Source organism: Dama dama, chromosome 29 (genome assembly GCF_033118175.1).
Source record: "Dama dama isolate Ldn47 chromosome 29, ASM3311817v1, whole genome shotgun sequence".
NCBI classification, from domain to species: Eukaryota; Metazoa; Chordata; class Mammalia; order Artiodactyla; family Cervidae; genus Dama; species Dama dama.
Window position 1 is genome coordinate 51,381,552 of NC_083709.1, and position 25,102 is coordinate 51,406,653.

The window sequence follows — 25,102 nt, forward strand, 5'->3', positions numbered from 1 at the left end:
GTTTTCTTACCTGATTCTATCTGCAAGAGCTGTTATATACCTGCAGTATTTCATTATTATTAATACAAAAGTCTAGGATAAAATTCTTCTTATTAGTGTACTGGTAACTTAGGAGAAGGGTCCAGTACTGCATGTATTTTGGGAACTACTGCCAAGAGCAAGGCCTCCTCCCCCATAGTAAGCACAGGATTTAGTCCATTTAATCATGATGGTGGAGGACAAGGGGTCAGTTTTGCTTTTTTTTTTTTCAACACTACAGTCTCAAGTTTCCTGCTGCATTATACCTTTTGTCTTGGGGAGGATTCCAGGTTAGCCTCCACATTTCTAGGACAAGGATGTCCGGGAAATTGGCTCTCTGTCACTTAAAGGTTAAGCCTTCTCTTCACTAAAGCTGGACAATACACTGAGGAGTCTCCAGCCCTCTGTTGCCCTCACTTGGGGACTGTGCCCAAGTCTCCTGCCACAAATCCCTTTATGGAATGGTGCCTCCATAAATCGCAGCTGTCCCAATGGGGGAAGTCAGGCTGGTTTTATAGTGTGCCAAGATCCCAAGATAAAAAGCATTCTAAGTGCCCAGAGCGAGCAGAGCAAACAAGGCACAAGCCAGCATATGTTACCCAGAAGTTACCTCCATAAATACCTCCTTCCAGATAGAACAAGCACTCATTTGCTTCTGCAAAACTCAGCATAAGAAACCTGAAATGCAGCATGCAGATGTAGGAATTCATTTTCTTACGCATGGAAGGTATGAGTGCCTTCCATTCTCAAATGAAACAAAGAAAATTCTGAAGACTGCAAACCACCTGAGATACTTCCTTGCTCAAAAGGTGTGTCATGCTGTTAACTGGCAGAAAACTCACAGCCCCACTTCTCAAACACAAACTCTTCCACTTTAATTTATTGTCCTATTTCAGGTCTGAGGGAACTTGGGTTTGAATAACTATCTGAAATGAAATTTAGCACAGATCCCAGAGCAAGCAGATCCATCATGGGAGGGAAAGGGGTGCTCACGACTCCAAGTACCTCAGCCCTCACTTTCCTGGTTCAGTGATGCGTCTCCAATACACCCGGGCTCTCACAAATGGCACCTGTTAAAGTTCACCACCAGCGATTATGCCAAAACACAGTTGCATTTTGGCTGCCATGCTTCTTCATTTCATATGAGAATCATTCCCTTCACTTTTTACAAAGTATCTGAAAACAGGTGCTGCTGAGCCAACAGCACGCTGGAATAATGTGTGTATAGTTTCATCTTGCCCTTTTCATCCCTGCAGGTTTCAACCAGTCACCCAGCAGCTGCCCTCCAAACTAGAGTCAAGGACCAGTGCTGCTGCACCAGAGAAGAGTTAGCTTAGGAGTTAACTGTGAGGTTACCTGTCTGATGAACTGTCTGCCTAATTAGGTCTTAAGTCTGAGACTCCTGCTGTGCAACCTGAGTAATGAGCAGAGCTGGAGATGGAGTCATGCGCTTGGAGGCGTCTCCCTTTGCTGGAGCCTAAGACGAGTGGACAGGGCACTCACCCTCCGCCCATCAGCTTTCGCTGCCACTGCTGTAAGTCAAAAGGATCGGGGCAGACAGCTGTCAGAAATGAAGCAGGGACAAGTAAAAGAGCTTAATGAAATTTTATTTTGAAAATATGGCAAGAGTCTAAGGCACTTCAAACATTTAAATACATATAAGACCAAAGTAAATGTGACATGGGATAAAGGAATCCATAAATACATGGAGAACTACACTATGTTTCTCTAGAGGCCAATGGATAGCCAATTTCTCTAACACAATTCAACTTTCATCATTAGACACAGAATTGTGCAATTATTAATAAAAATACGGCAACATTACATGTCGTTCTTCATGTCTTCAGTTACTATGGAATATAAAAGTTCAAAATACTGTGTCAATTTTATATAGACACCCTTTGTATAAAATGTCATATAATACAGCCACCTAGATAAAACCAACTGAATAGACTTCCTTTTGTTAAGTTTTATACTTATTGAGACATTCCACCTTTTATTTTTAAAACCAGAAACCTACCAGCCCAGGCCTGATTCATTCATGATCAAAGTCATCTCAACTTCCTTATTTTAAAATAATAAAGACAAAAGGAAAAAAAACAAAACCATCCTGGAATGGAGCTTTCAAAGAACTTTCCAATGGGTCCACATTTAGTAAATATACCAATGGGTCCACATTTAGTAAATATAAATACTTGTGGAAAAGTTTTAAAAACACCATGCCAGTGAGAACTTGATACTTTTCAGCAGTGGTGGGGGTGTGGAGAGCAGGAACAGAAGTAACAGAAGTTGCCCGCTCAGGTCAGGTTACAATTTCCTACAACTGTACATAACGGAGCAGAGACTCAACAGCAAGTGTGCCCTACACAGAGGGAAGATGGCCAGAAGGGAGGCCTGTGTGCCCAGCCAGAAATCTCTTGCTGGCTCAGCTTCCACTGGCAGCTCCAGCCTTCAGCCCCCGGCTTTCTGTGTTCTGTTTGCTGGTGAGCTCAGGCACAATGTACATTCAGTCTGTCAGCCCAACAGGAACAATTAGCAGCTTAGTGGTGGCATGTAAATGGACGGCTATTTGCACACAATCAGTCAAATGACCCTCGGTGGGTGGGACCAGGAGATGTCTTCCTTCCAAGTCTAGGGGTGCCCTAGAGACCAGGAAAGGAAAGGAAAAAAAAAACTGGGGGTTAATCAGTGACCTCAGGTAGATGCGTCCTCTGTGACACAGGAACTCCATGAGTACCACGCATGAGCCAGAGCCAGGAGGGCTGGAACCCCATACACGGTCCTCCAGCGGGAGCTGCTCTCAGGCCAGTGGGCTTGGCAGAGCCACCTCCAGCTGTCCTGGGAAGTCAACTTCCTGCTGAGAGGAAACGCTGGGACCACGGGCTGCTGCTCACTGTCTGCTTTAAGAAAGATGCCAGGAAGGCAATGTGCATTTATGGGCTCAAAATGTGCCATCTGGTTAACTCTGTCCAGAACAAATCCTTCCTGTAAGGGTGTGAGGACAAGCAGGCATCCAGCCTCTGCCGTGCTAACCATTAGCACTCTTGGCCCTCTGGGTGGGGCAAAAATGATGAATTCTTACACTCTAGACTCAAACTTTGGTTTTCAGAATCATCATGAAACCTGCGTGTCCTGTCAGTTCCCTGAGGAAGGGGGCCAACTAGTCTGGTGGCTGTCAGCCTGTGTACGAACGCCAGGTGGACAACACTGACCGGAGACTGGGCTTTGGCGAAGTTGACGTGGGCGTACAGCAGGACGGCAATGTCCTTGTGTCCGGCTTCCAGGGCTATCGAGAGCGCGGTGCTGCCATCCTGGAGACGAGACGGAAACAAAGAAGGTTGGGTTTCTCAAACTTCCCGGTAGCCAAGAGCTAACAGCACCGGTCCCTCTCGATTGGGTAAGGCTCCCCAGTCTAGCTGTTTGTTCAGTTCTTTAGGAAACTCTCTGGACCTCTTAGGCGCCAAGCCTGAACGATGTCAGAATGATAGAGGCACAACCCCTCAGACAAGGATCAGCCCGTTGCCAGTGTCATCGCCTCACAGTGGTCAGTGTGTATGTCTGCACACAGGGAAGTCTCAACAAAAACAGGCTGCCCAGGAAGGGCTCTAATTCACTCAGCTAGCCCATGGGCAGGGGGCAGTAGGCAAAGGCAGGGATAGAAACGTAACTTTTTTTTTCTTCTTATAATTACAAATGAGGCATCAAGCAGTGTGGTGTCTGTTCTAATGCCCTGCAATTTGCCAAGAATCTCTTAACTTTCCTCTTGGGGAGGGAGTGGGTCCTACAACCCTAACCGCCCTTGTAGAACACTCCAAGTCACACCTACATTTAAGCACTGAATCCTGCTGCTTCGCAGGAATGTATCTTATGGATATACGAGGGGAAACACTAAATATGGGAAAGAAAATTTTCAGTTAGGATTCCATTAAAATGCAGGAATGTAGATGGATATAAAAGTAAAGTTATGAACAACCTAGATAGCATATTAAAAAGCAGAGACATTACTTTGCCAACAAAGATCTGTCTAGTCAAGGCTATGGTTTTTCCAGTGGTCATGTATGGATGTGACAGTCGGACTGTGAAGAAAGCTGAGCGCCAAAAAATTGATGCTTTTGAACTATGGTGTTGGAGAAGACTCTTGAGAGTCCCTTAGACTGCAAGGAGATCCAACCAGTCCATCCTAAAGGAGATCAGTCCTGGCTGTTCATTGGAAGGACTGATGCTGAAGCTGAAACTCCCAATACTTTGGCCACCTGATGCGAAGAGTTGACTCACTGGAAAAGACCCTGATGCTGGGAGGGATTGGGGGCAGGAGGAGAAGGGGACGACAGAGGATGAGATGGTTGGATGGCATCACCGACTCGATGGACATGAGTTTGAGTAAACTCCGGGAGTTGGTGATGGACAGGGAGGCCTGGCATGCTGAGATTCATGGGGTCGCAAAGAGTCAGACAAGACTGAGCAACTGAACCGAACTGAACTGAAAGCTGTATCAAGACAAAACAGCATACTGGACATCAACTATACTTTAACCAAAAGTAATTAACAATAATAAAAAGACAAAATATGGCACAACTTATTTTCTTTCTAGTCCTGGGATAAGGATTCCCTTCTGGTCACCAGCGGCAGGGAACAATCTGTGTGTGGTTTGAACCTTAGAGTCCTCCCTGCCACGCTGAATTCTGGGAGTTACTTTTCTTCCAGAGGCCAGCTGGATAGCCTCCTGCTCCTTGAAGGATAAGGAAGCAAACAGGGGACCAGGATTTCTGGAAGTCACTGCGGCTCAATGGCCTCTTATTACGAGATCTACAAGCTGTTCTTTGCTGAGAGTAGAAGAGCAAACAGAATCAAGGCACATGAAACACAGACTGCTTTTAAGGAAAGAGAGCGGGAAGCTGGCCCTCCCCTGCAGTGAATGTGAAAGGAATCTGGAGCAACTGCAGCTTACGTGCTCCTGGGGAGGTTACTGCAACTGCAGACGCCAGTCAGTCCTTCCTGCCAGTGAATGCCTGCACTGACTGGCTCTTCCTGCTGGTGTGGGCCTACCAGGATCTCAAGTGTAGCGCAAAGGAAAATGTTTTCCCTCTAATCTTTCAGTGCTTGGGGCCAATGGAAGCCCCGGTTTCAACCTGTGCTCCAGAGAGATAAACTTTCAAAAACAGAACCAACCCAGCCAGTCCTCTGGGACCTTTGGACCTCTGAATCTTGTCACCACCCAAATGTTAGTTCCTGTGCCATGACCTATTGGTTCTCCTCCTCTTTGGTCTGGAGACACCCAGATCAGCAGCTTTCCTCAGAATTTTTTCCAGTTTTCCAGTCAAGGGGTTATCTGGGAATGGGAAAGTTTGGGAACTGGGAGAGGAAGGAGATGAAAGCGACAATGATGGGAACAGCCCGAGAAGGAGTGGGAAAATGTGCTGAAAGCAAGCCAAGATAGTCCGGATCCCCTAGCTGATGAAAGGGCACAAATTATTCACTCGGATGGGCCCCACTGAAGCGTTTCCAAGTGGGCCAGGGGTGCGGGGGTCGGGGGGGCTGCTCCTCTTCACTCCGTGCACCTGGCCGTGACCTACACCGAATTTGCTTCTGCACTGTGGCTCTGCTTACCTCCCTTTAGTATACTGGTTCTCGTACATGCCCATCACCTTCTTCCTTTTATAAATTTTGGAGTGAGACCTATTTCTCTTTCTGCCCTTGGCTTCAGTTAATGGGAATATTAGTCTGTACAAAGAAGATGCTGCCAAGCTGGGCTGTGAAGGGAAGTGGCCTGGATGACAACACAAATCCCTGAGGAGGATAAAGGAGGATTTGCTCTCTCCCCTGGTCAAGCAGCACCGCCTCTCCCCCAGGTCCCTGCATGTCATTGGTCTTGAGGCCCCACCCGTGGAGACAGCTTACATTGTCCTCCAGGTGGCCGTTGCAGCCTGGCTGGGCCAGCAGCAGCTTGACGATCTCCACGTGCCCATGCTCACTGGCGCACATCAGGGCGGTGGAGCCCTCATCGTCCTGAATGTTGACATCAGCCCCGCAGGCCAGCAGGCCCTTCACCATGTCGATCCGCCCATGACTGACCGCCAGCATGAGGGCTGTCTGTCCTGCCTGTGAGGAGAAACAACAGCGGACTTGAAAAGCACATGGTGGATTGGCAGGGTGTGACCCACAGTGGGGCTGTGCTGGGGGAAGGGAAGCAGGGAGAATGATGATGGGAAAGAATCGACAGGGAATTACTTGGGGCTGGGTGGTGGCAAGCAGGGAGAAACTCACTTCTCGTGAGCTATGAAATCATAAGTAAGACCCTAAAGTCATGAGTCAGTTTTCCCTTTGGCTTGGAGGATCTGTCTCATGATAGCAAGGAGCTACAAAGTTCAGAAGATGGTCACAAGTCAACTGTGATCACATCTAGGTGAGGGGCCCTGTGCAGGCAGGAAGACACTGTGATCTGGAGACAGTCAGGGAGCAGCAGCCACTGGGTAGGTGGTGGGGACTCCCAGTTACCCACAGGCAGGCTGACCCACGATTCACGTGCACATGGCTTCAAACAGATGCAATGCAAGGCAGAGAAGGGAGAAGTTTCCACTGTGTGGTTAAGCCAGCGTTTCATGGGTGTGTTTAGTCATCAAGGACCACTGGGCAGCCACACGGATGGTGCTCAGTGGTTAGGAGCATGGCAAGGGCACTTGTGCAGGTCACAGCTATGCCAGCTAGCACAGAATCTGCAAGTAAGTGTGCTCACCTGGCTGGCTTTGGCGTTCACATCCCCACAGGCGAAGAGCTCTTCCACAACTTGCATGTCTTTCTCTGCTTCCACGGCAGCGAGGGCTGCCAGCATGATGGGGGTGTACCCTGCCTTATTCTGGTGATCCACGTTACACACGTCTGCAAAAACATGAGTCTCTTGAGGCAAGAGCCAGTCTTCTAACAGCATCAGTTGTCCTCCTAAACTGAAGGTATGGAGTATGGGAAAGCCCAGCGAAATGGCCTCCAGCAGTCAAAGTCCCAGAGTGAGTCAGAAGGAAATGTGAGAGATGTTTTCATACCAAACCAAAGAAAAAGTTTTTTGCTAGCTCGTGAGAAATGACAGCAAGCTTTCACAGCCCCTCTTGTTTGCAAATAGTGGTTGAATTAAAACAGCCTGGAAGTCTGGGAGGCTGTTTCAAGTAATGGTTGCTTTGAAGAATACAACATAATGTGGGATCTAGACACTAATTTCTGTCTAGAACATCACTGTTTTGGAGTGAAGAAGGTGATCAGAGCTACAAGAGAAAGAAAGATTTGTAGAGGCTTATGCAGGAACACTGAATATGGTGTTCCCCACTCATAAACCACGGCTCACTCTGAGACCCTGAGCTTGATGCTCCGACTCATTTGGGACCCTTCGAATCAGAATCCAATCACATGACACCCAGCTCTATGAACTGTGGTCTGACAGCAACTTTAGTTAAATCCTTTACAAACTGTCAGGGACTCCTAGACTCAATAAACCAGAGCTCTTCTAGTCCTGTAATTCTTAAGGAGTCTTCAGGGCCTAAATTAGGCTTCCCAGGTGGCTAAGTGGTAAAGAATCCATCTGTCAATGCAGGAGACGCAGGAGACAGAGTTTGATCCCTGGGTCAGGAAGATCCCCTGAAGGAAGAAATGGTAACCCACTTCAGTATTCTTGCCTGGAAAAGTCCATGAACAGAGGAGCCTGGCAGGCTACAGTTCACAGTGTTGTAAAGAGTCAGACACGACTAAGCATACATACACACACAGGGCCTAAATTATCCCGCAGGCATCCTTAAGTTCCTTCAGCACTAATAAAATGAAAGGAATGGACAGTGCAGGCAAGAAACTTTTTATGTGAGACCAGATACAATTAAAGTGCTTAGGGTATTTCTGTCATTGAGATTGAGAAGAGACGCTATGGTGAAAATGTTCTTAAGTTCTAAACAACTGCATACTGGGGACATAATGGTATTTACAATAGTGCATATTTTTTAACATAGAAAAGGGAAAAGAAAAGAAAAAAATCTGTCTGGTGGAGAAGTGGGTGAACAGACATACTCTTCAAGGCTCCTTACTATCTCTGGCATTTGGCTCTTTGCTTATGTTACTGGTATCCTAGATTCACAAACACTCTTTATGGAGCCACAAGCCCAGTCTATAAAGGTGAGCATTGTAAAAAGTGAAGTAAATCCAGAAAAGTGATTAACCAAAGCCATCCAACAATGGAACTAAAATAATTTAGTTTACCAAAATATTCTGCCCATACAAAATTTCCAAGGGCAGATTAAACTGTTACTTTCAGAACCAATCCTGAAATCCTGTTCTTAGCTTTCCCGGATATTATCCACATCTCTGTTAAAACAGTAACTTGTGCTGAGAGTATCACCAACTTTGTTTATAGTCTGGAAAGTCTGAAGGGAAGGAGGTTTGGAATTTCCTCCTTTAAACTGGAAACAGTTTTATCCTAAGATGGCCCCTAAACTGAGAACAATCAAACTTAGAAAAAAAGATAGATTTGTTTGGTCTCTGCATTAATCCAATGTTCCCAAAACAAAGCAGAAAAAAATTCGGACAGCTGGGTCAAGAAGCAGAATGGGAAAACTGGACAATTGCACTGCATATTCTAAATCAGATGTTCACACTGCATTCTCACTCATCAGATGATTCTGTATCCATCAAATTAGAAGTAAAAATACGTATTTCAAAAAGAAATAAAGTGACTTACAGACTCAAGGTATCGATAACTTGAACAAAAAGTTGAAAGCTCCCTATTACTCAAGGCGACCCTTCTATGTAACACCCTCTCACTCCATGTTTAATACATCCATTGGCTATATTCTCGAATGGTTGAGTTCTAATTACTAACAAACATTTTCACTGTTCTTATTACTATGATTCAGATTCAATAACTCTTTTCTCAAAGCTGATTCCCCAGGAATAGGGTGCATTTTGGCGGGAACAGTGATGCTTCTACCACAATCCGTTGCAGCAGCTTTGCCTGATCCCCACTGTGATTAACTGCACAGCTCAGCAAAGTGGCTGGAGAGGGGTCATGGCCCAAGCAGAGAGAGCAGCCCACAGACAGGAAAGCTGTGGCTCTGGCCCCAGGAGGAGCGTTCTGCCTCTTGAGAATGAACCCGGCAAGCCTACCTGAGTCAGCGCAGGCAGGAATGTGAGTCGTGTGTGTTACCAAATGTCAGTCATGTGTGCTGAACTGCAGCACGAATATCCTCAATGGCACCTTCCAAAACAGATCTGGAATCTGCTTCAAGCCTCCCACGAATGACTCAAGAATGAGATTCGTACCGTCTCATGGGGAAAAGCAATGGAAAGGTTTTTAGAAGGGTCACATAACTGAGGAGTGGGTCGGCTAGCTCCTTTGAGATGAGTCACAACCTGAGCCTGCTGGAGGAGAGAAAGGGACTGCCAGCGTACCCGCGTCCAAGAGCATCTTCACGATCTCGAAGTTGGAGTGGGACACGCTGTAATGCAGGGCGGTATTGCCGTTGCCGTCCGCCATGTTGATGACGTGACGCAGGACTTCCGGGGAGATGGCCTCAAAGGCGGCTATGTAGTCCCCCACCATGGCCGGGATGGCCGACTTCTGGCTGGACACGCGGAACCACTCGTGCTGGAGGGTGTTCAGACAGAACCGCTGCCAAGACACGAAGCGGTTGGCCATTAGTAGTTCTATTTATAGACCTTTCTCAGACCTAGCTGAAAGCCCAAGAAATCAGGCCTTTTATAGTCAAAGTACATGCAGATAGAATCCGGTCTCAAGAACAACTAATAAAACCCAGGGCCCTCAGAGAAGCCTCAAATTCCAGACTGAAGTTTATCTTCTGATGTGCACACATGCACATGTTCTAACTTCTATACCACCATGCAAGAATTATACCACGATGCTCAAATTCTGACTCTGCTATCAACGAGCTGTTCAAAGCTGGGTAAGATACTTACTCTGTGCCTCAGTTTCCTCATCTGCAAAATGGGGGTAATAAAAATACCTTTCCTTCACCATGTTTGTGATGACAAATGAGGTAATACATGTTAAGTCACTTAGGCCAGGGTCCATTTATTATTGAACTATTAATATTATGTAGGGAGGTTGGTCTTGAAAATTATTTTCATAGTAATCAGGACAGGAGAAATCATTTGACCCAATTAGGTTGCCTTTTCCTGTCCAGCCCAACTTCAACTCCTTCAACATCCATCTCCACAGCACTAGGCTGGAGACCATAACCATGCAGGCACCTGATTCTTACTACATCCCAAATAAAAATGTTCAACCACAGAAAGAGAATAAAAAACAAATTACTTTTTGCTGAAACAAATTACTTTTCCCCATCAGGATCATCTGTATCTGGTCATCAGCCCCACTTGCCGTCCCTTAGGCTGTGGACACATGAAGTTGGCATTTCATAGTTTGGGTCACTTGAATGAAAAGGGTCCTGACCAGGAAAGAATTCATCTAATTTTTCTTTTCTTCTGCTCACTCACATATTCAGATTTCAATTCCTCTGGATACCTCACACAGAAGGAAGGGCAATTATGTCATTTGGGTGTCAAACTCTGTTATAGCTACATATTCAGTGTCCTGATATGGTTACATGGCCCTGGCGTTGTGATCATTCACATTTGGGACTTTTCATAGCACAGTACTTTAAACATGTCTTTACTGAATGAATATTCAATTAACAAAAAATGGACCAATCCTGGAGTATGTGCTAAGAATATGCTTGACAATTGGGGCCCCAGAAATGTTAAGTCCTCCCTGAGGATCACATAACCTAGTATTATGGGTAGAGTCCCTGGTGGCTCAGTGGTAAAGAATCCACCTGCCAATGCAGGAGACACAGGTTCGATCCCTGGGTCGGGAAGATTCCCCGGAGAAGGAAATGGCAACCCACTCCAAGGAAATCCCATGAACAGAGGAACCTGGAGGGCTATAGTCCATGGGGTCACAAGAGTCCGACAAGACTGTGACTAAACAGCAATAACAATGGGGAAGGTAAAAGTAAAAGTATATAACAGCTATAAAATCTGGGGTCTGAAAGCATCAGTTTCAAGTTCAGGTTAAACCTAGTGGGAAATATTAACACTGCAGTGACCTTTCCTGGTTTTATTATTTGTGACCAAGGTACAGACAGGCACTTAGTCTATACTGATAAGAGTTCAACATGTACATAAATGCCCCCCTAGCCCAGGGACTTCATTTAGTATTTCCTTCTGTAAACATCACTGCCATGCTCCTTTTCCAGAACAATATTTGAGGGTTAAGATTCAGCTGGCTCTGATAAATTTAAGTTTCTAAAGCAATATAAATAGATGTGAAAAGACAGCATATAATTTTAAAAAAAAAGATGCCATATAACAAGGTAATATGATTTAGTTGGGATTAAAAAAACCATGGGATGAGAACTGAAGACAGATATCATCCATTCTGAGCACTAACTAGCAGCTACTTATAATCTTTAGGGCTTCAGTTAAAGCAGGATAGACCAGGATAGAGTGTCCTGGTGGGCACATGTATGTCCTTCTCCTGTGCTAGCCATCACCAATTTTTCTTCAGATTGTGTTTGTTATATGAGGAAAACTATTTGCCTTTCTAGCATTAGGTAATTCCCTAAGTCTCTTCCAGTCTTAACATTTTGGTTTTATAACTCTACAATTTTGTGAGACCTATGAATCAACTTTCTCATCAGCTGTAGACTTTGATATTTAACATAAAACTTCACATTAAATCTTCCACTAATATGCAAAGATTCAAATGAACATTACTATCTAGAATAACATGAAATGCTATATCTTCTCAATGCACTGAATTCAAGTGTCTACCAGAAGGTTGGTCTAACCTATGAAAGAAACTGCAAATCTAAACATCTCTAGAGCAACATACTTGGCAAGAACATGTGATTCACCATGGCCATGGAAATATTTATCTGTCCTATGTTATGCTACTCATGCTCCTTAAGGCAACTGTCTACCTCTTTGCTGCATGCTTCTAAATCTCTCAAACTGTGAGAGGCCAACAAGTGCAGTTATTTCTAGGTTTAAAAATAGTGACTGCCTGCATTCCACATCAGAGCATAATACACAGTTTCATAATTGAAAGGAATGCTGACCTCGGCTCAGATAGGTTTCTCTTAAAAACACAGGCTAACTTAAAAAATTTCAGGACTCTGCTTCCAGGATCACAAGGTTCTGTAAGCACCCGGACATGCAGAAAGATGACGCATGGCTGCAATTAGCCCTCCTTTCCATGACAAGTATTTGCCTCGCAGATGCTCAGCCCCCAAGAAAAGTACAGGCTGGAGAAAGGAGATCTGAAGTCAGGCCTGAGGGAGACATTCACAGAGTGGTCCGGTGCGCAGGGCAGCAGGATGGTCACTCTGCCTACACACACTGGGAAAAGTCTGGGGGGAAAGAGTGCAGGCAACAACAGCCCAGGGGCAGCCTAGAGACAGGGTCTGTAGGTCAGACTCACCATATCCTTGCTGGTCAAAGCTTTGGGGTCATTTATATTATTTTTCAGTAAGTTGCATGCAGACAGCATCTTTTCACTTAACTCATATCTAGAAAGAGGGAAAAACAGAAGAAAGAGTGCTCAAGACTAACTACAGAAGGAAAGGCATTTTTACCTCAAACTCTATAACCCTTTACAAGACCAGGAGCCCCAAGTCAACCCCAGCAGGTTGTGGTGGTGCTAGGTGCCTGCCTGGGAGAGTCCAGACATCCGAGGTCGGATGCTGCACGCAGAGCCAAGGCCTCCAGCCAGAGCTCTGGCCTTAATTCATGAGGGTAGCTTTCAGTTTCACTATTTTGGCTTGTGTGGCATTATGGAGATTTTCCACTTCTTTGGTTCTAAGTTCTTAAACGTATTTTTACTCTTGAGGGGTTGAAGAGGTCTGAATTACCACACACCCATTATGCTGACCAGTAAACCACACATCTGAAATCACATTTGGTGACTCTGGAAGGGTTTGTTTAACCCACACGAAAACAGAAACTTAAAAGTCAGATGACATATGGTATATAAAATATACCTCAATAAAGCTTAAAAAACAACAGATATCAAAATATTGAGCCATTTGAAAATACTTGAAGTATAAAGACACTTACCTTGTGTTAATGCAATTAAATACTCATTTGCCAAATTAAAGTTTTCTGAAATGTTCTAGTTATACTTCACATGGTGAAAAAACATACTGAAATTTCCATCTGTTCTGCTCTCTCCTGTTCTATAAGCATCGATTCCATGTTTGCTAAGTCTTTAAAATTGGCTATACTTTTAGTACATGTTTTAGCCAACCAGAGTATTTGATATTTCAGCTGCTGTTTATGACAGCCCCAGAGCCATTCTTGTGGTGATCCCAATCCCTCAATGAGCAACAAACTATGGGCATGTCACTGATCACATCATCTCTACAGTAAATGTAACCTTTGGTAGAGACCAAAAACTGTTCCTGTCATATAGTATCAGTATGGACCCATAATATCAGTAAGGACACCTGTATAAGGATAAATGGGTAATGGTAAAATCTGAAACTTTAAAATGTGAAACATGTTGGTTACAAAAAATTCTAATATGCCTTTAACTACAAATGGGGTTGTTAAAACAATGGAAGCTTTAGTGGTGCTTAAGAGTTACGTGGATGGTGCCTCCACATACAAATTTAGATATTAAACAGTTAAAGAAACAAAGGTGAACAGATACCAAGCCCTTCTCTTTGCTACCATAAGAGATCTAGCAGATTATTACTTCTGCACTTGTATCTACTAGCATCAGGACAAGAAGGACACACCTATAAGGAACAGGTAAAGTTTAGCCCTTTGTTGGAGACTGGAAAGATTGATCTATTAAGATTCAATTGCACAATCTGCACAACCAGCCAATTCTACTGCTAAAGTACACCAAACGTGGGAAGGGTGAGGGGAGGGGGAGGATGTACCACACCTCTCTCTGATTTCCACCTTCTCAGGTTCACATTCTGGAACCTGCATTTCATCTTCCACCCTGGTGGACGTGAAACCTTCCACATTAACTGCGTGGTGGCCTTCCGCCATTCCCCGAGTGTCTTCATCCTCCTCTTCCTCCTCCTCTTCCTCAGGAGGATACTCAGGGACATCACACTCGTCATCTGACTCGGAAGAAGAGCTTTCATCTGAGCTGGAATCATCACTGGAAGTGGTTTCATACCTAGGTGGCAATTGGGAGTTCAGGAGATGCGAGGTACACCCATGAAGACCCAGTGACAGAAATGTTTATGAAGGGAAAGCTGCTAAATGACTCCAGAAATTTCACCAGTGGTTTTCAGAGCCTGCACTTAGAAGTTTGGAGTAAGGTCTACTTAGAAATCTGGTGGTTCTGAATGGGTTCTCACTTAAAAGGGATAACCAAGGTTGTTGGCAGTATCAAATAACCACTTGTAGAAAATAATATGTATATATATAGCACCTCTGGCTTAATGTTAATCAAAGGAAACTTATTTTATGGAAACCAATTCTGCGGTTGTTCATCTTTCCTGTTCCTTTTCTTTCCCCTTTTCATTCTTCCTATTTTGTACCTTTAATTCTCCCATTGTCCAAGGTGAACAGATTATGTAAGTGACGAACAGTTCCTCTGGTACACACTCTCCAAACTGTGGGACACATTACTCAATAAAACATTAATGACTTGGAAAGCAGACACCACTAAGTTAAACCTTTATGGCACACTTTACAATAAATATTATCTCAACTAACTCTGCACTATTGTTTCTTGTTAAGCCCATGTATGGATTAATAGGATTAACTGCTTTGATTCAACTACCTGTAGGAGGACAAACAGGCTTGACTATTTATTTACCTTGGCCAATTACAAGAGAAGGAATAAAACAACTAAAACACATTCCATTTAGAAAATGAAGAACTGACGGCATGGTGAGGTTACTCTTCGGGCGAGAGGCCCTACTATTTTGTCTGTAAGCCTGGAGAGCCAAGCACAACAACCCGTCCTGAAGGAGTGGATGACTGTCCCTGGCTCATGGAGCAATGCTCTCAGTCTTTGTTGCTCAGTCCTGCCACAGGCAAGTTACAAGCTGTCCAACAAGGCAGGCAACCTGCTGCCTGCTGCTTTCCTTGAAGATCATTTGTTTCACATCAAAGGTGAGAGGATGTAAAGCACTCAGCTTCATCAGGTATCCTTTCAAGAGCGAAATATCTTTACAGAGAGCAAGAAGAGAGAAGAGAGGCCCAAATGCACCTCAATGAGGAGGGAATCTTCTGTCACCCTATGCAGCAGCATCCTAGACTAGCACCTTTAAATAGGACTTGGGTAGACAGGAGGCAAAGGAAACAGACCACGTATCAACACTGGTACCTCCATCTTTCCTTACCCTCCATTAATGCCAACAAACTGAAGATTCTTTTTTGCTCCATTTGAATCTTTGTTGGCATCTTTCTTCTTCATGATGGACTTCAGCGTACTTTCATTATTTGCACATACTGTGGAGAAGTGAATCATGGTGATAAAAATTAATATAATTCATACCCATATAAGTAAGTGAATAGGTATTCTTTATGTACATTCATTTTTTATTTATGTAACTGGAGATCTTGGCATGTATATATAAGAAACTTGTCCAAAATCCATTGGAAAATTGTGTGCATGCAGAGAAAATAATTCAAAGTTCCATTAATAACATTCTTTAAATGGAAAAAAAAAATCCATTAGTCCTTCCAGACATAACAAATGCAGTGACAACTAGCATCTATATCAGGCTTTACTGTTTATAAAGTGATGTCATATCTCACTTGATCCTCAAAAACCATCAAGGCACTAAGACAGGGATTATTATTAATCTTTTTTTTTAAGTTGAGATAAACCTAGAAAAATTTATACCTGCCAGACTGTGAAACAGTGAAATGCTGTTTAAAATATTTTGTAATTTGCAACATCAGATGAGTTTTCTTAAGGGGACCTCATGGCTTTCTTTGATAATCTTAAGAGAGATTCTAGGCCTACTTCCTAACAACTGTGTAATCATTCTTCCAGGTCAATTTATAAGGAACACGGGCATTAGACTGGAATGCTGACAACTCTGGTCCTAGAATCTGATGCTGAGAAGGGTTGTGAGTGAGGAAAGTTACCATAGAGGCCAGCGGCTATCTGGTCGTCTGTCAGGTTCACTGGAGACAGTGTGCTTTCCTGAGTGGGGAAGGTATCCTGGCTGCCGATGGGCTTCTCTTCCATGGTCCCCACCTCCTGAAGGGATGTCTGTGAGTTTAATGGCCCTCCTGACTGAAGGCCTCCACACTTACAGGTGTATTCCAAATTACTGCCTGTGAGGAAGGAGAAGGATGTACAAATGTGTGATGCGAGGACCAAATAAAATGGGCTAAATGGTTTTAAAAAAAATTCTTGCAGTTCATCATTTTCTCAAGCACTTTTCTGGTGTCTTCTTTCTGCATAATTAGCACTACTATCCAAGCCATCTAAAAATCAAACCCCCAAGGCCTTCTTGACTCTGACCTCTTCCCTTTGACCACATCCGGATTGGTCCTTCTAACTCCGCAGTGCCTCTCTTCTGTCTGTCCTGACGCTACCACCTTACCTTACACGGGGCCACCAGTGCAGCATCCTGACTGTCCTTCTTCCTTCACATTTATCCCTCTCCCACACTGCTACAGAGGAGAACTGCCACTCAGCTCAAATCCCATCCTTATTCCAGCTCAAACGCAACTTGAAAAACCTAAAAATCTCTCTACCACTCAGAAAACATAGTTCATACTATCAATATTTAGCCAGATAATTTAATATCTGCCATTTGGCACTAGCTTACCTCTCCAAGTTTATTTCCTGCTATACCTGTGGTCTTTTTGGGGTACATCCCAGTAGGTGGAACTCCTCCCAGTGTAGAAAGTGGGGTCTCCTGTTTTCTTACAAGCACACCTGCCTTAGTTTACTCTCTTCTACCTGGTGCTGCTCCTTCCCTATTCTCCCTCACATGGCCAACCCTCCCATGACTTCCTCTTCCAAGCCTTCCCTCATCTCCCCACTGGAAATTAATTCTCCTTTCTCTAAACTCTCAAGGCTTGTCTCTGAGACTCTCCTTCAAGATCTATAATACAAGGTACTAGCTGATTCCTGTGACAATCTTAGACTCCCTTCTTGTCTGTAAATATTTTAAGGGCCTACATAACTAATCTAATCAACTTTGTTTCTCTCACTGCATCTTCTAGATTGCTTTTGCTTATGTTAGGTACTTAATATTTGTTCACTGATGAAGCAGAAAAATTGGGTTATTATGTAATTAATATATATGTGTTAATAATTATTAATAATTTTATAATATTTTTATTTATAAAAATAAATATTTTATTTATTATTTATAATATATAGTAAATATATTATAAATATTTATAATTTTATATATATATATATATATAACACCCATATATATATATATATATATATATATATATATATGTACAGCACAGAATTTGTGGGCTTCCCAACTGGCTCTAGTGGTAAAGAACCCGCCTGTCAATGTAGGAGACATAAACACAGGTTCGATCCCTGGGTTGGGAAGATCCCCTGGTGGAGGAAATGGCACTCCACTCCAGTATTCTTGCCTAAAGAATCCCATGGACAGAACAGCCTCGTGGGCTACAGTCCATAGGGTCGCAAAGAGTTGGACATGACTGAAGTGACTAAGCATACACACACATAGAATTTTCAACGTGGCTGACATTTCCTAATCCTGTTCACCAACAGCACAATGCTTCCTCCTTTAGTTCTGTAGGCACTGGGACCTCTCTGGTGCTTTCTTCACAAATCCACCTCCCAACTCAGCACGGACAGACAGTACTGAATGCAGCCCTTCAAATAATGTTCAACTGCCCCACGATCTGATGTGACCCCTGACAGCAAATAAAAAATGTCTCCAGTGCCTTTTCAGGCTCCAAAATCACTGTGGATGGTGACTGCAGCCATGAAATTAAAAGAAGCTTGCTCCTTGGAAAGAATGCTATGACAAACCTAGATAGCATATTAAAAAGCAGAGACATCACGTCACTGACAAAGGTCCGTCCAGTCAAAGCTATGATTTTTCCAGTAGTCATGTATGGTTGTAAGAGCAGGGCTATAAAGAGGGCTGAGGGCTGAAGAACTGATGCTTCCGAACTGTGGTGCTGGAGAAGACTCTTGAGAGTCTCTTGGACAGCAACGAGATCAAACTAATCAATCTTAAAGGAAATCAACTCTGAATACTCATTGGAAAAACTGATGCTGAAGCTAAAGCTCCAATACTTTGGCTAGCCAAAGCAAAGAGCTGACTCATTGGAAAAGACCCCAATGCTGGGAAAGATTGAAGGCAAAAGGAGAAGAGGGTGACAGAGGATAAGATGGTGAGATAACATCACCGACTCAATGGACATGAGTTTGAGCAAGCTCGGGGAGACAGTGAAGGACAGGGAAGCCTGGTGTGCTGCAGTCTGTGTGATCACCAAGAGTCAGACATGACTTGTCGACCAAACAACAGCAACAACCAGTGCCTTTGCTTTACTTTAAGTAAACAAAGCAGGGCATTTCTCTTCATTCCTCCTTTTCTAACTTTATTCATCATTACTTCGAAATTACTACAGTAACCTCCAAAGAGTCTCAACAGTTAATCCTCAAGTGCCAAAACACTTCCTAGAGAAACACTTTCACTAGGCACTTCCGCATTCAAGAACCAAAAATGATTCTTAAAATGCAAATACATTAATAGTTTTATTGTTATGCAACAAACAGTCACAAAAGTAGAGAATGGTATAATAAATCCCTCTGTTTCCATCACTAGCTTCAATAATGATCTGATTTCATCTATACTGCCTCCAGCCATTCCCAATGATTCTTCTGAAACAAAAGGTGAAGATCCTATCACTTTCATTCATAAATATTTCAGTATATATTCCTAAAACATTCTTAAAAAATAAGCATAAAGCTAAAACCATCAAATCTAAAAAAAAATAATAATTTGAAATTATTATATATCTAGTCAGTATTCAAATTTATGCAGTGATCTCTTAATGTTTTTTAATAGTGTTTGAATCAGAACCTCAGTCCTATATTTCCATTGGTTAATATGGTTTTTAAGTCTTTTAATCCATAGTTCTATTTCCTTTTAAACACAGATTTAAAAATATTTTTTAAATTGACATATAATTTATATAAAATAAAATGAACAGAATTTCAGTGTAGAGTTTGATGAATTTTGGTAAATATAATGCATGTGTGAGCACCTCCCTAATTTAGCCACAGAACATTTCTGACAACCCAGTAAATGCACACTTCCCACCTGCTGTCCTTTTCTAGATAATCTTCTCACTGGAGGCAACCACTTCTCTTCTCCAGAACTTAGTTTTGTAAACTAGAGCTTTTAAAAGTTCCTCCAGTCAAGGTCCACCTTCTCAAGCAGGTGCCTGAGGATCCTTCATGGTGAACATGGACAGCTTCTTCTTGCCTGGGGTAGTTAAACTGCTCAACAACTCCTACCCTCTACTCACTCTGACTTAGTAAAACTCACCTCTCTGCCCTTCCTTACGAGGCTGTCTTAACAGGCCTGGAATTTCAGCTTCCTCTACCAGCAGAATTCCACTCATTCTTTTCAAGGGTTGGCGTCATTTCTACTTCCTCTAGCCTTTACCATTACACAAAGATCTTTACCCCTCACTGTTCTGCAGTGCTTACTGTCCAGACCAGAATACATCCTGCCCTCTGTTTCCTTGGTTTTACACATCTCTTATGTGAGAATGTAAGCTCCTTGAAGTCCCTCCATGCTACATTATCTGTGTCCTCTGCAGTGCTCTGAACAGTGCTGGACAACTGAAAGATTTCAGTAAGTGCCTGTGTAATTGAACAGAAAGTCATAGGGATTCTGCTAAGTCTAACGAGCAAGGCAAAGAACAATGATAAATGTTAAACTAGTTCTCATTAGCTGAATCAGAGGAAATTTGTCACCTTTATTGTCAGAAAATATTTTTCAGATTGTGTTGAAACTCTGGCTACTCTTGAGTGACCCAGAAACAATTGCCTGACCTTGATAAAGACCCATTGTGTTTAGTGGGCATAGATAAGATGACACACGCACCAGCATTAAGGCTGACAAATGACTGTTGTGTTCAAGTAAAACACATGAAAAGTGCAGCCAATAAAGTCAAAACTGAAGTGGCCAACAAAATTCATTGGTCTCAACCTGGTTGCCCTTAGAATGCTTGAGTTGGGCGTAAGATACAATGAACTATCTGCAGATGGATCCAGTGTTTGTGGTTTTTAAAGCTCTACAAGTGAGACTTCCTTCAGTGGTGAGGAATTGCCTGCCAATGCAGTAGACACAGGTTTGGTCCCTGGTCTGGGGGAATCTTGTATGCCTCGGAGTACTTAAGTCCAAGTGCCACAACTATCAAGACTGTGCTCCAGGGCGGGGGTGGGGTGGGGTGGGGGGTGGGGGGTGGTCCGTAACTACTGAAGCCCTTGAGCCCTAGAGTCCACGCTCCACAGCAAGAAAGGCTACCACAAACAGAAGCCTGTGTGCTGTAGCTGGGGAGTGGCCCTTACTTGCCACAACTAGAGAAAGGCCCACTCAGCAACAAAGACCCAGAAGAGCCAAAAATAAATGAATAAATTAAAAAAAATTTTTTTTAATTCTGCAAGTGATTCTAATGTGCAGCCAGGATTAAGAACCAGTGAATTAAATTAACCAATAAAAAATTTGCTGAAAACAATGTAAAACTTCACTGCAGTAAACAAGAGTTTAGATTTTCCTTTAAGAAGAGCCAACTCATTGGAAAAGACTCTGATCCTAGGAAAGACTGAAGGCAAAAGGAGAAGGGGATGGCAGAGGATGAGATGATTAGATAGCATCACCAACTCAATGGACATGATTTTAAGCAAACTCTGGGAGATAGTGAAGGACAGGGAAGTCTGGTGTGCTGCAGTCTACAGGGTCACGAAGAGTCAGATACAACTTAGCAACTGAACAACAAAAACTGATTTCACTCTATCAACTTGGACCATGTAAATTATCAGGAATTATTGGTGCTTTAGTTAGCAGTCCTGGACCACTAATGGTAGAAATCCATGACTAACAGTAAATGCCATGCAAACAGTAAGGGTAAAACAACAGGAATAATCACCAAACACCTTCAGAATTCTGGTACACTGCCCAAGCTGCTCAAAATTCCCACAGTGGGCAATAGTTGTGCAGGTACCACTGGGGAATGAACAGGGAGGGGACAACTGCAATCTTTGGTCATTAACTCAAACTTATAATGGCCATAAATGCCAGTAAAGCATGAGCTCCGTTTTACAACTTGACCAGATTAGTGATAACTAAGACACGGCAAGTGACAGAAATCTGTGTTCCAGAAAATAAGAGCATCCTTGAAGCATTCATCTAATTCTAAAGTACACTTAGCATTTAATATATGGATAATTTTACTACAAGCTAAGGCAAACAGTAATAAAAATAAAAACTTTTTTCTTATGTTTTTGACTTTAGAAATGTTAAAGCTATGTGCACGCTAAGTCACTTCAGTCGTGTCCAACTCTCCATGACCCCATGGACTGGGGCCCGCCAGGCTCCTCTGTCCATGGGCTTCTGCAGGCAAGAATACTGGAGTGGGATTGCCATGTCTTCCTCCAGTTGTCTCCTGCTTTGGCAGGCAGGTTCTTTATCACTAGAGCCACTTTTATATATTTAAAAAAACCAACGAAAAACAGAGATAGAGAAGCTTTTAAAGAAATCACCTTCTACAGTCTCCTCTGTGATATTTATTTGTCTAGAATGGGTATTAGTTGTTGGCACATAACAAATATGTTTCTAAATTTGTTAGAAAATTGGCTTTTATAAATAAAACGGATTTTAAAAGTTGCTTTGTTCACATACTGTAGCTCTTCTGGCATGCTAACTCATATTTTTATTTATAATGCCAAGTGCTTTCTGAAAACACAACTATGAACAGTGTGGCCAACTATTTAATTATGTTATTGTGCCAGATTTTCAGTTAAACATTTGATTTGATTTTTAAAGAACATCTAGCTTACTTGTCAAAAAGAAGTAGGACTGAAATTTCTGAGTCATAATGGAGGCCATTCACTTAGGCATTTTCTCAAAGTGTAACTAAGAATTCAAATGGGTCTAAAATAACACTTCTATTTTTTCCATAAGGAAAAGGGCTTGAGCACAAATGTTCCCTTTTCAGTCTACATGTTGGTTTGGGGAACAGACAGTAGAGATTATTCATGAATGATCACCTTCATTGGTACACATTACTTTTGAGTGGAAAGTATGTAGCTTTGATGGAGGAGACAGGACAATCCCTTTCTGTCTGTAGGCTCATCTCTCAGAGCTCTCCTTGAATACCAATGCTTGTGGCCACCAACATAAAGTCACTAAATGGTGAGAACTGCAGCGTAATAATTTCTAGGGCCATTTTAGCATTTTCCTGAGACCTACCAGACAGCTGTCATGAATGGATCTAAAAGTAGATATTTGGAAATTAAAATGCTAGAGTGTATCAAGAATCAGATTCTCCCTCACCACAACCCCACCCTCATTTAATTACACACCAATTCAAGACTTGACCCAGAAAACCCACACTGACAGGCTGCATTAACTAAAAATTGGGTTAAGCCGATGTGCTCTTGTGTTCTTCCAGATACAGCTAACGCTGTCCTCTCTATTCTAAGCTCATCTTCTCCCTAAACCTCAGGGAACTTAACTGCAGATGAATTCTTCAAGCACTTTTATTTTCACATTATTTGGTGGCTAACATATAACATAACCTCCATAGGTTATCATTCATATTTCTGGTATATGTGTTTTTTGCTTCCCAACTGGATTGCAAGTTCAAGGCTTATACCACTCTCTCTCTCTGTTTCAGTACCACACTTTGCATACAAGTGACAACGAATTCATAGCTATTAACTGATCTGAATAGAGATGGGGACAGAGCAAACTTTAAATATGTTTACTGAGATACAAATGACTTGCTGATTGAAGGAAGAACCATCAACCATTACCAACAATTCCCTTCAGCATTTATGAATGGACATCCAGGAACTTAATGCCACTTCTGTTCTTAAAAACCACCTATCTCTATGCTTTAGCCAGAAATGAACTGCATACTTCACAGATTCATTCAGAGTAGAAGTGTCAAAGTAAACTTGCATCTTTTCCCAGAGTGCATATACTTATTTCACTAATACTCATCTAAAATGATAAAGCATCAGTTTCTCTTTTAAGAAATTATTTTCAAACAAGAGTCAACTGAAGGGCTCACAAGTGGGGTGGACCGATTTTACATCTTTATAAAAGATTTTTCTCAGGGCTGAAGTGTTTTTCCCAAGGTCAGTAACAGATGTCCTAGGTCTGTAATTTCAATCTGGGCATTGGAGGGGCGGGGTAGGGGGTGGTCAGCTATCCCCTTTCAGAGTCTGATAAAAATTATGCACTTTCTTTACAAAAATTCCAAACACAAAACTATTTTATGAAGCTATGGAGCCCAGATTAATAACACTCACTTTAAGGCTGTTTATTCCACAATATTTCCTGGAACTAGGACCTTAGTGTGCCTTATTGAGTAGTAGCAGTGGGTGGCAGCAGAAAATCACAAATTTGGGGGAAAAACCCAAAACCCTAACCCTAATTTTTTCCTCAGATGAATCTGATGGGCAGCCTGGTGAAGAGTTAATTTTATAGAGTAATTCTGCTGAAAGGGACCCATGCAAGAAAAATCTAAACCTACCCTCTCATGACACAGGAGGAAACGGCAGCCCAACACCGCTCACCCCAGGTGTGACTGCAAGTTCTTGGGCAACTAGTACCAGACATCAGCTCTCTGACCTCTGGGTCAGAAGACTTTTACATCATGCTCTCACACACAATGTTCCAGAAACATTTGGTTTGGATTATTCAATTCTCTTACAGCATTACTAAAAGAAAATTGCGATTTTAAAGAGAGGTACTGGGACCAGTAAATGGTATATGATTTGAACTAAGAAAACTAACTAGAAATGACATTTTGTAACGACCTTATTTTCCCTGTTTTTGCCTTGGCTCGGATCTCTGTCTACAGAATTGCTTTCACAGTTACGGGAATGACTTCAAGTTCATAAATTTTTTTCTTTAGCAAACCCAAGATAACTAACAGTGCAAATATGGAAGCTGATTTAAAAAGCAGTTCTTTTATTTGAGTATGAGAGATGAATTTTCTATAAATCATGTGGCAGGCAGTTAAGTTCCACAGTTAAAGATAGTTCTGTTTGTTATTTGCTCAGAGACAGTCACATATTTTTAGAGTGTTTGTAACTGCAAGTCATTTGTCTAGAATATTCTCTCTCCTTCTCCTCTTGCCAGAGGTAAAAAACAAAGAAAGAAAAAGTAACCCATTCCTCAAACCAAAACAATCCAGCTGATTCACAGAAAAAATAAACATGTTTTTCCTGAGGTTTCTGAGAAACTTATTTCCTCAACCTTTTATTCCATGAAAGAAAGTATTAAATACATTAAAAGTACTTTACAGATCATCTTTGATTATGATCAAATTCAGATGCATCAAAACTGTGACGTTATCTCTCAAATTCTGAAAAATATGTCTGTGATGTTTCATGTGAAAAATACATAGGCCAATATATATAATTCAAATACCAAAAAATGATTTCTCTGAAATCATCCCTGAACATGCCAAACACAAGGGGTTACTCCCGTGACAGCACAAGGGAGGCTCTCAGTATTTTGTGTTCTTCTGAACTGTTAACTTGTCATAAGCACATACTCCAGTTATAACTTCAAGAAACTGAACAGGAGTGCTAAGCATTATTATCATGCTGTTAAAATAATGCTATTTTGCATATTAAAAAGTTGTACCTTCCAATCTTCAACCCTTGGAAAACTGAAGAGGATTCTCTGGGCTTGGTACTAGTATACACCTAGTTTGATTTGGGGCTTCATTTTGAACTTTGACACAGATTATGGAAGAATCTGAATTGAAAATTTATTCTTCTCTTTTTGTGTTTTCTCATTGTTGTAGTTCTTTATCTTGATAAAAGTGTTACCTGGAGAGGTATAATAAT

General features: G+C 42.4%; 1 protein-coding gene across 9 annotated transcripts in view; it reads right to left on the reverse strand.

The window, feature by feature from the left end:
- Nucleotides 1-1,608: 1,608 nt before the first annotated feature.
- The window catches only part of KANK1 (KN motif and ankyrin repeat domains 1), a 210,807-nt gene continuing 187,313 nt past the window's right edge, over nucleotides 1,609-25,102 (reverse strand). For 8 of the 9 annotated variants that reach the window (XM_061132739.1, XM_061132738.1, XM_061132740.1 and 5 more), the window contains 9 exons: nucleotides 16,135-16,326; nucleotides 15,381-15,489; nucleotides 13,961-14,203; nucleotides 12,491-12,578; nucleotides 9,439-9,658; nucleotides 6,752-6,894; nucleotides 5,917-6,117; nucleotides 3,231-3,329; nucleotides 1,609-2,660 (listed from right to left, as the gene is read on the reverse strand). In XM_061132739.1, the coding sequence (XP_060988722.1) occupies nucleotides 2,598-2,660; nucleotides 3,231-3,329; nucleotides 5,917-6,117; nucleotides 6,752-6,894; nucleotides 9,439-9,658; nucleotides 12,491-12,578; nucleotides 13,961-14,203; nucleotides 15,381-15,489; nucleotides 16,135-16,326 (1,358 nt within the window). In that variant the 3' untranslated portion in view covers nucleotides 1,609-2,597. The remainder of the gene's footprint in view (nucleotides 2,661-3,230; nucleotides 3,330-5,916; nucleotides 6,118-6,751; nucleotides 6,895-9,438; nucleotides 9,659-12,490; nucleotides 12,579-13,960; nucleotides 14,204-15,380; nucleotides 15,490-16,134; nucleotides 16,327-25,102) is intronic. The other variant, XM_061132742.1, reaches the window with a different exon arrangement.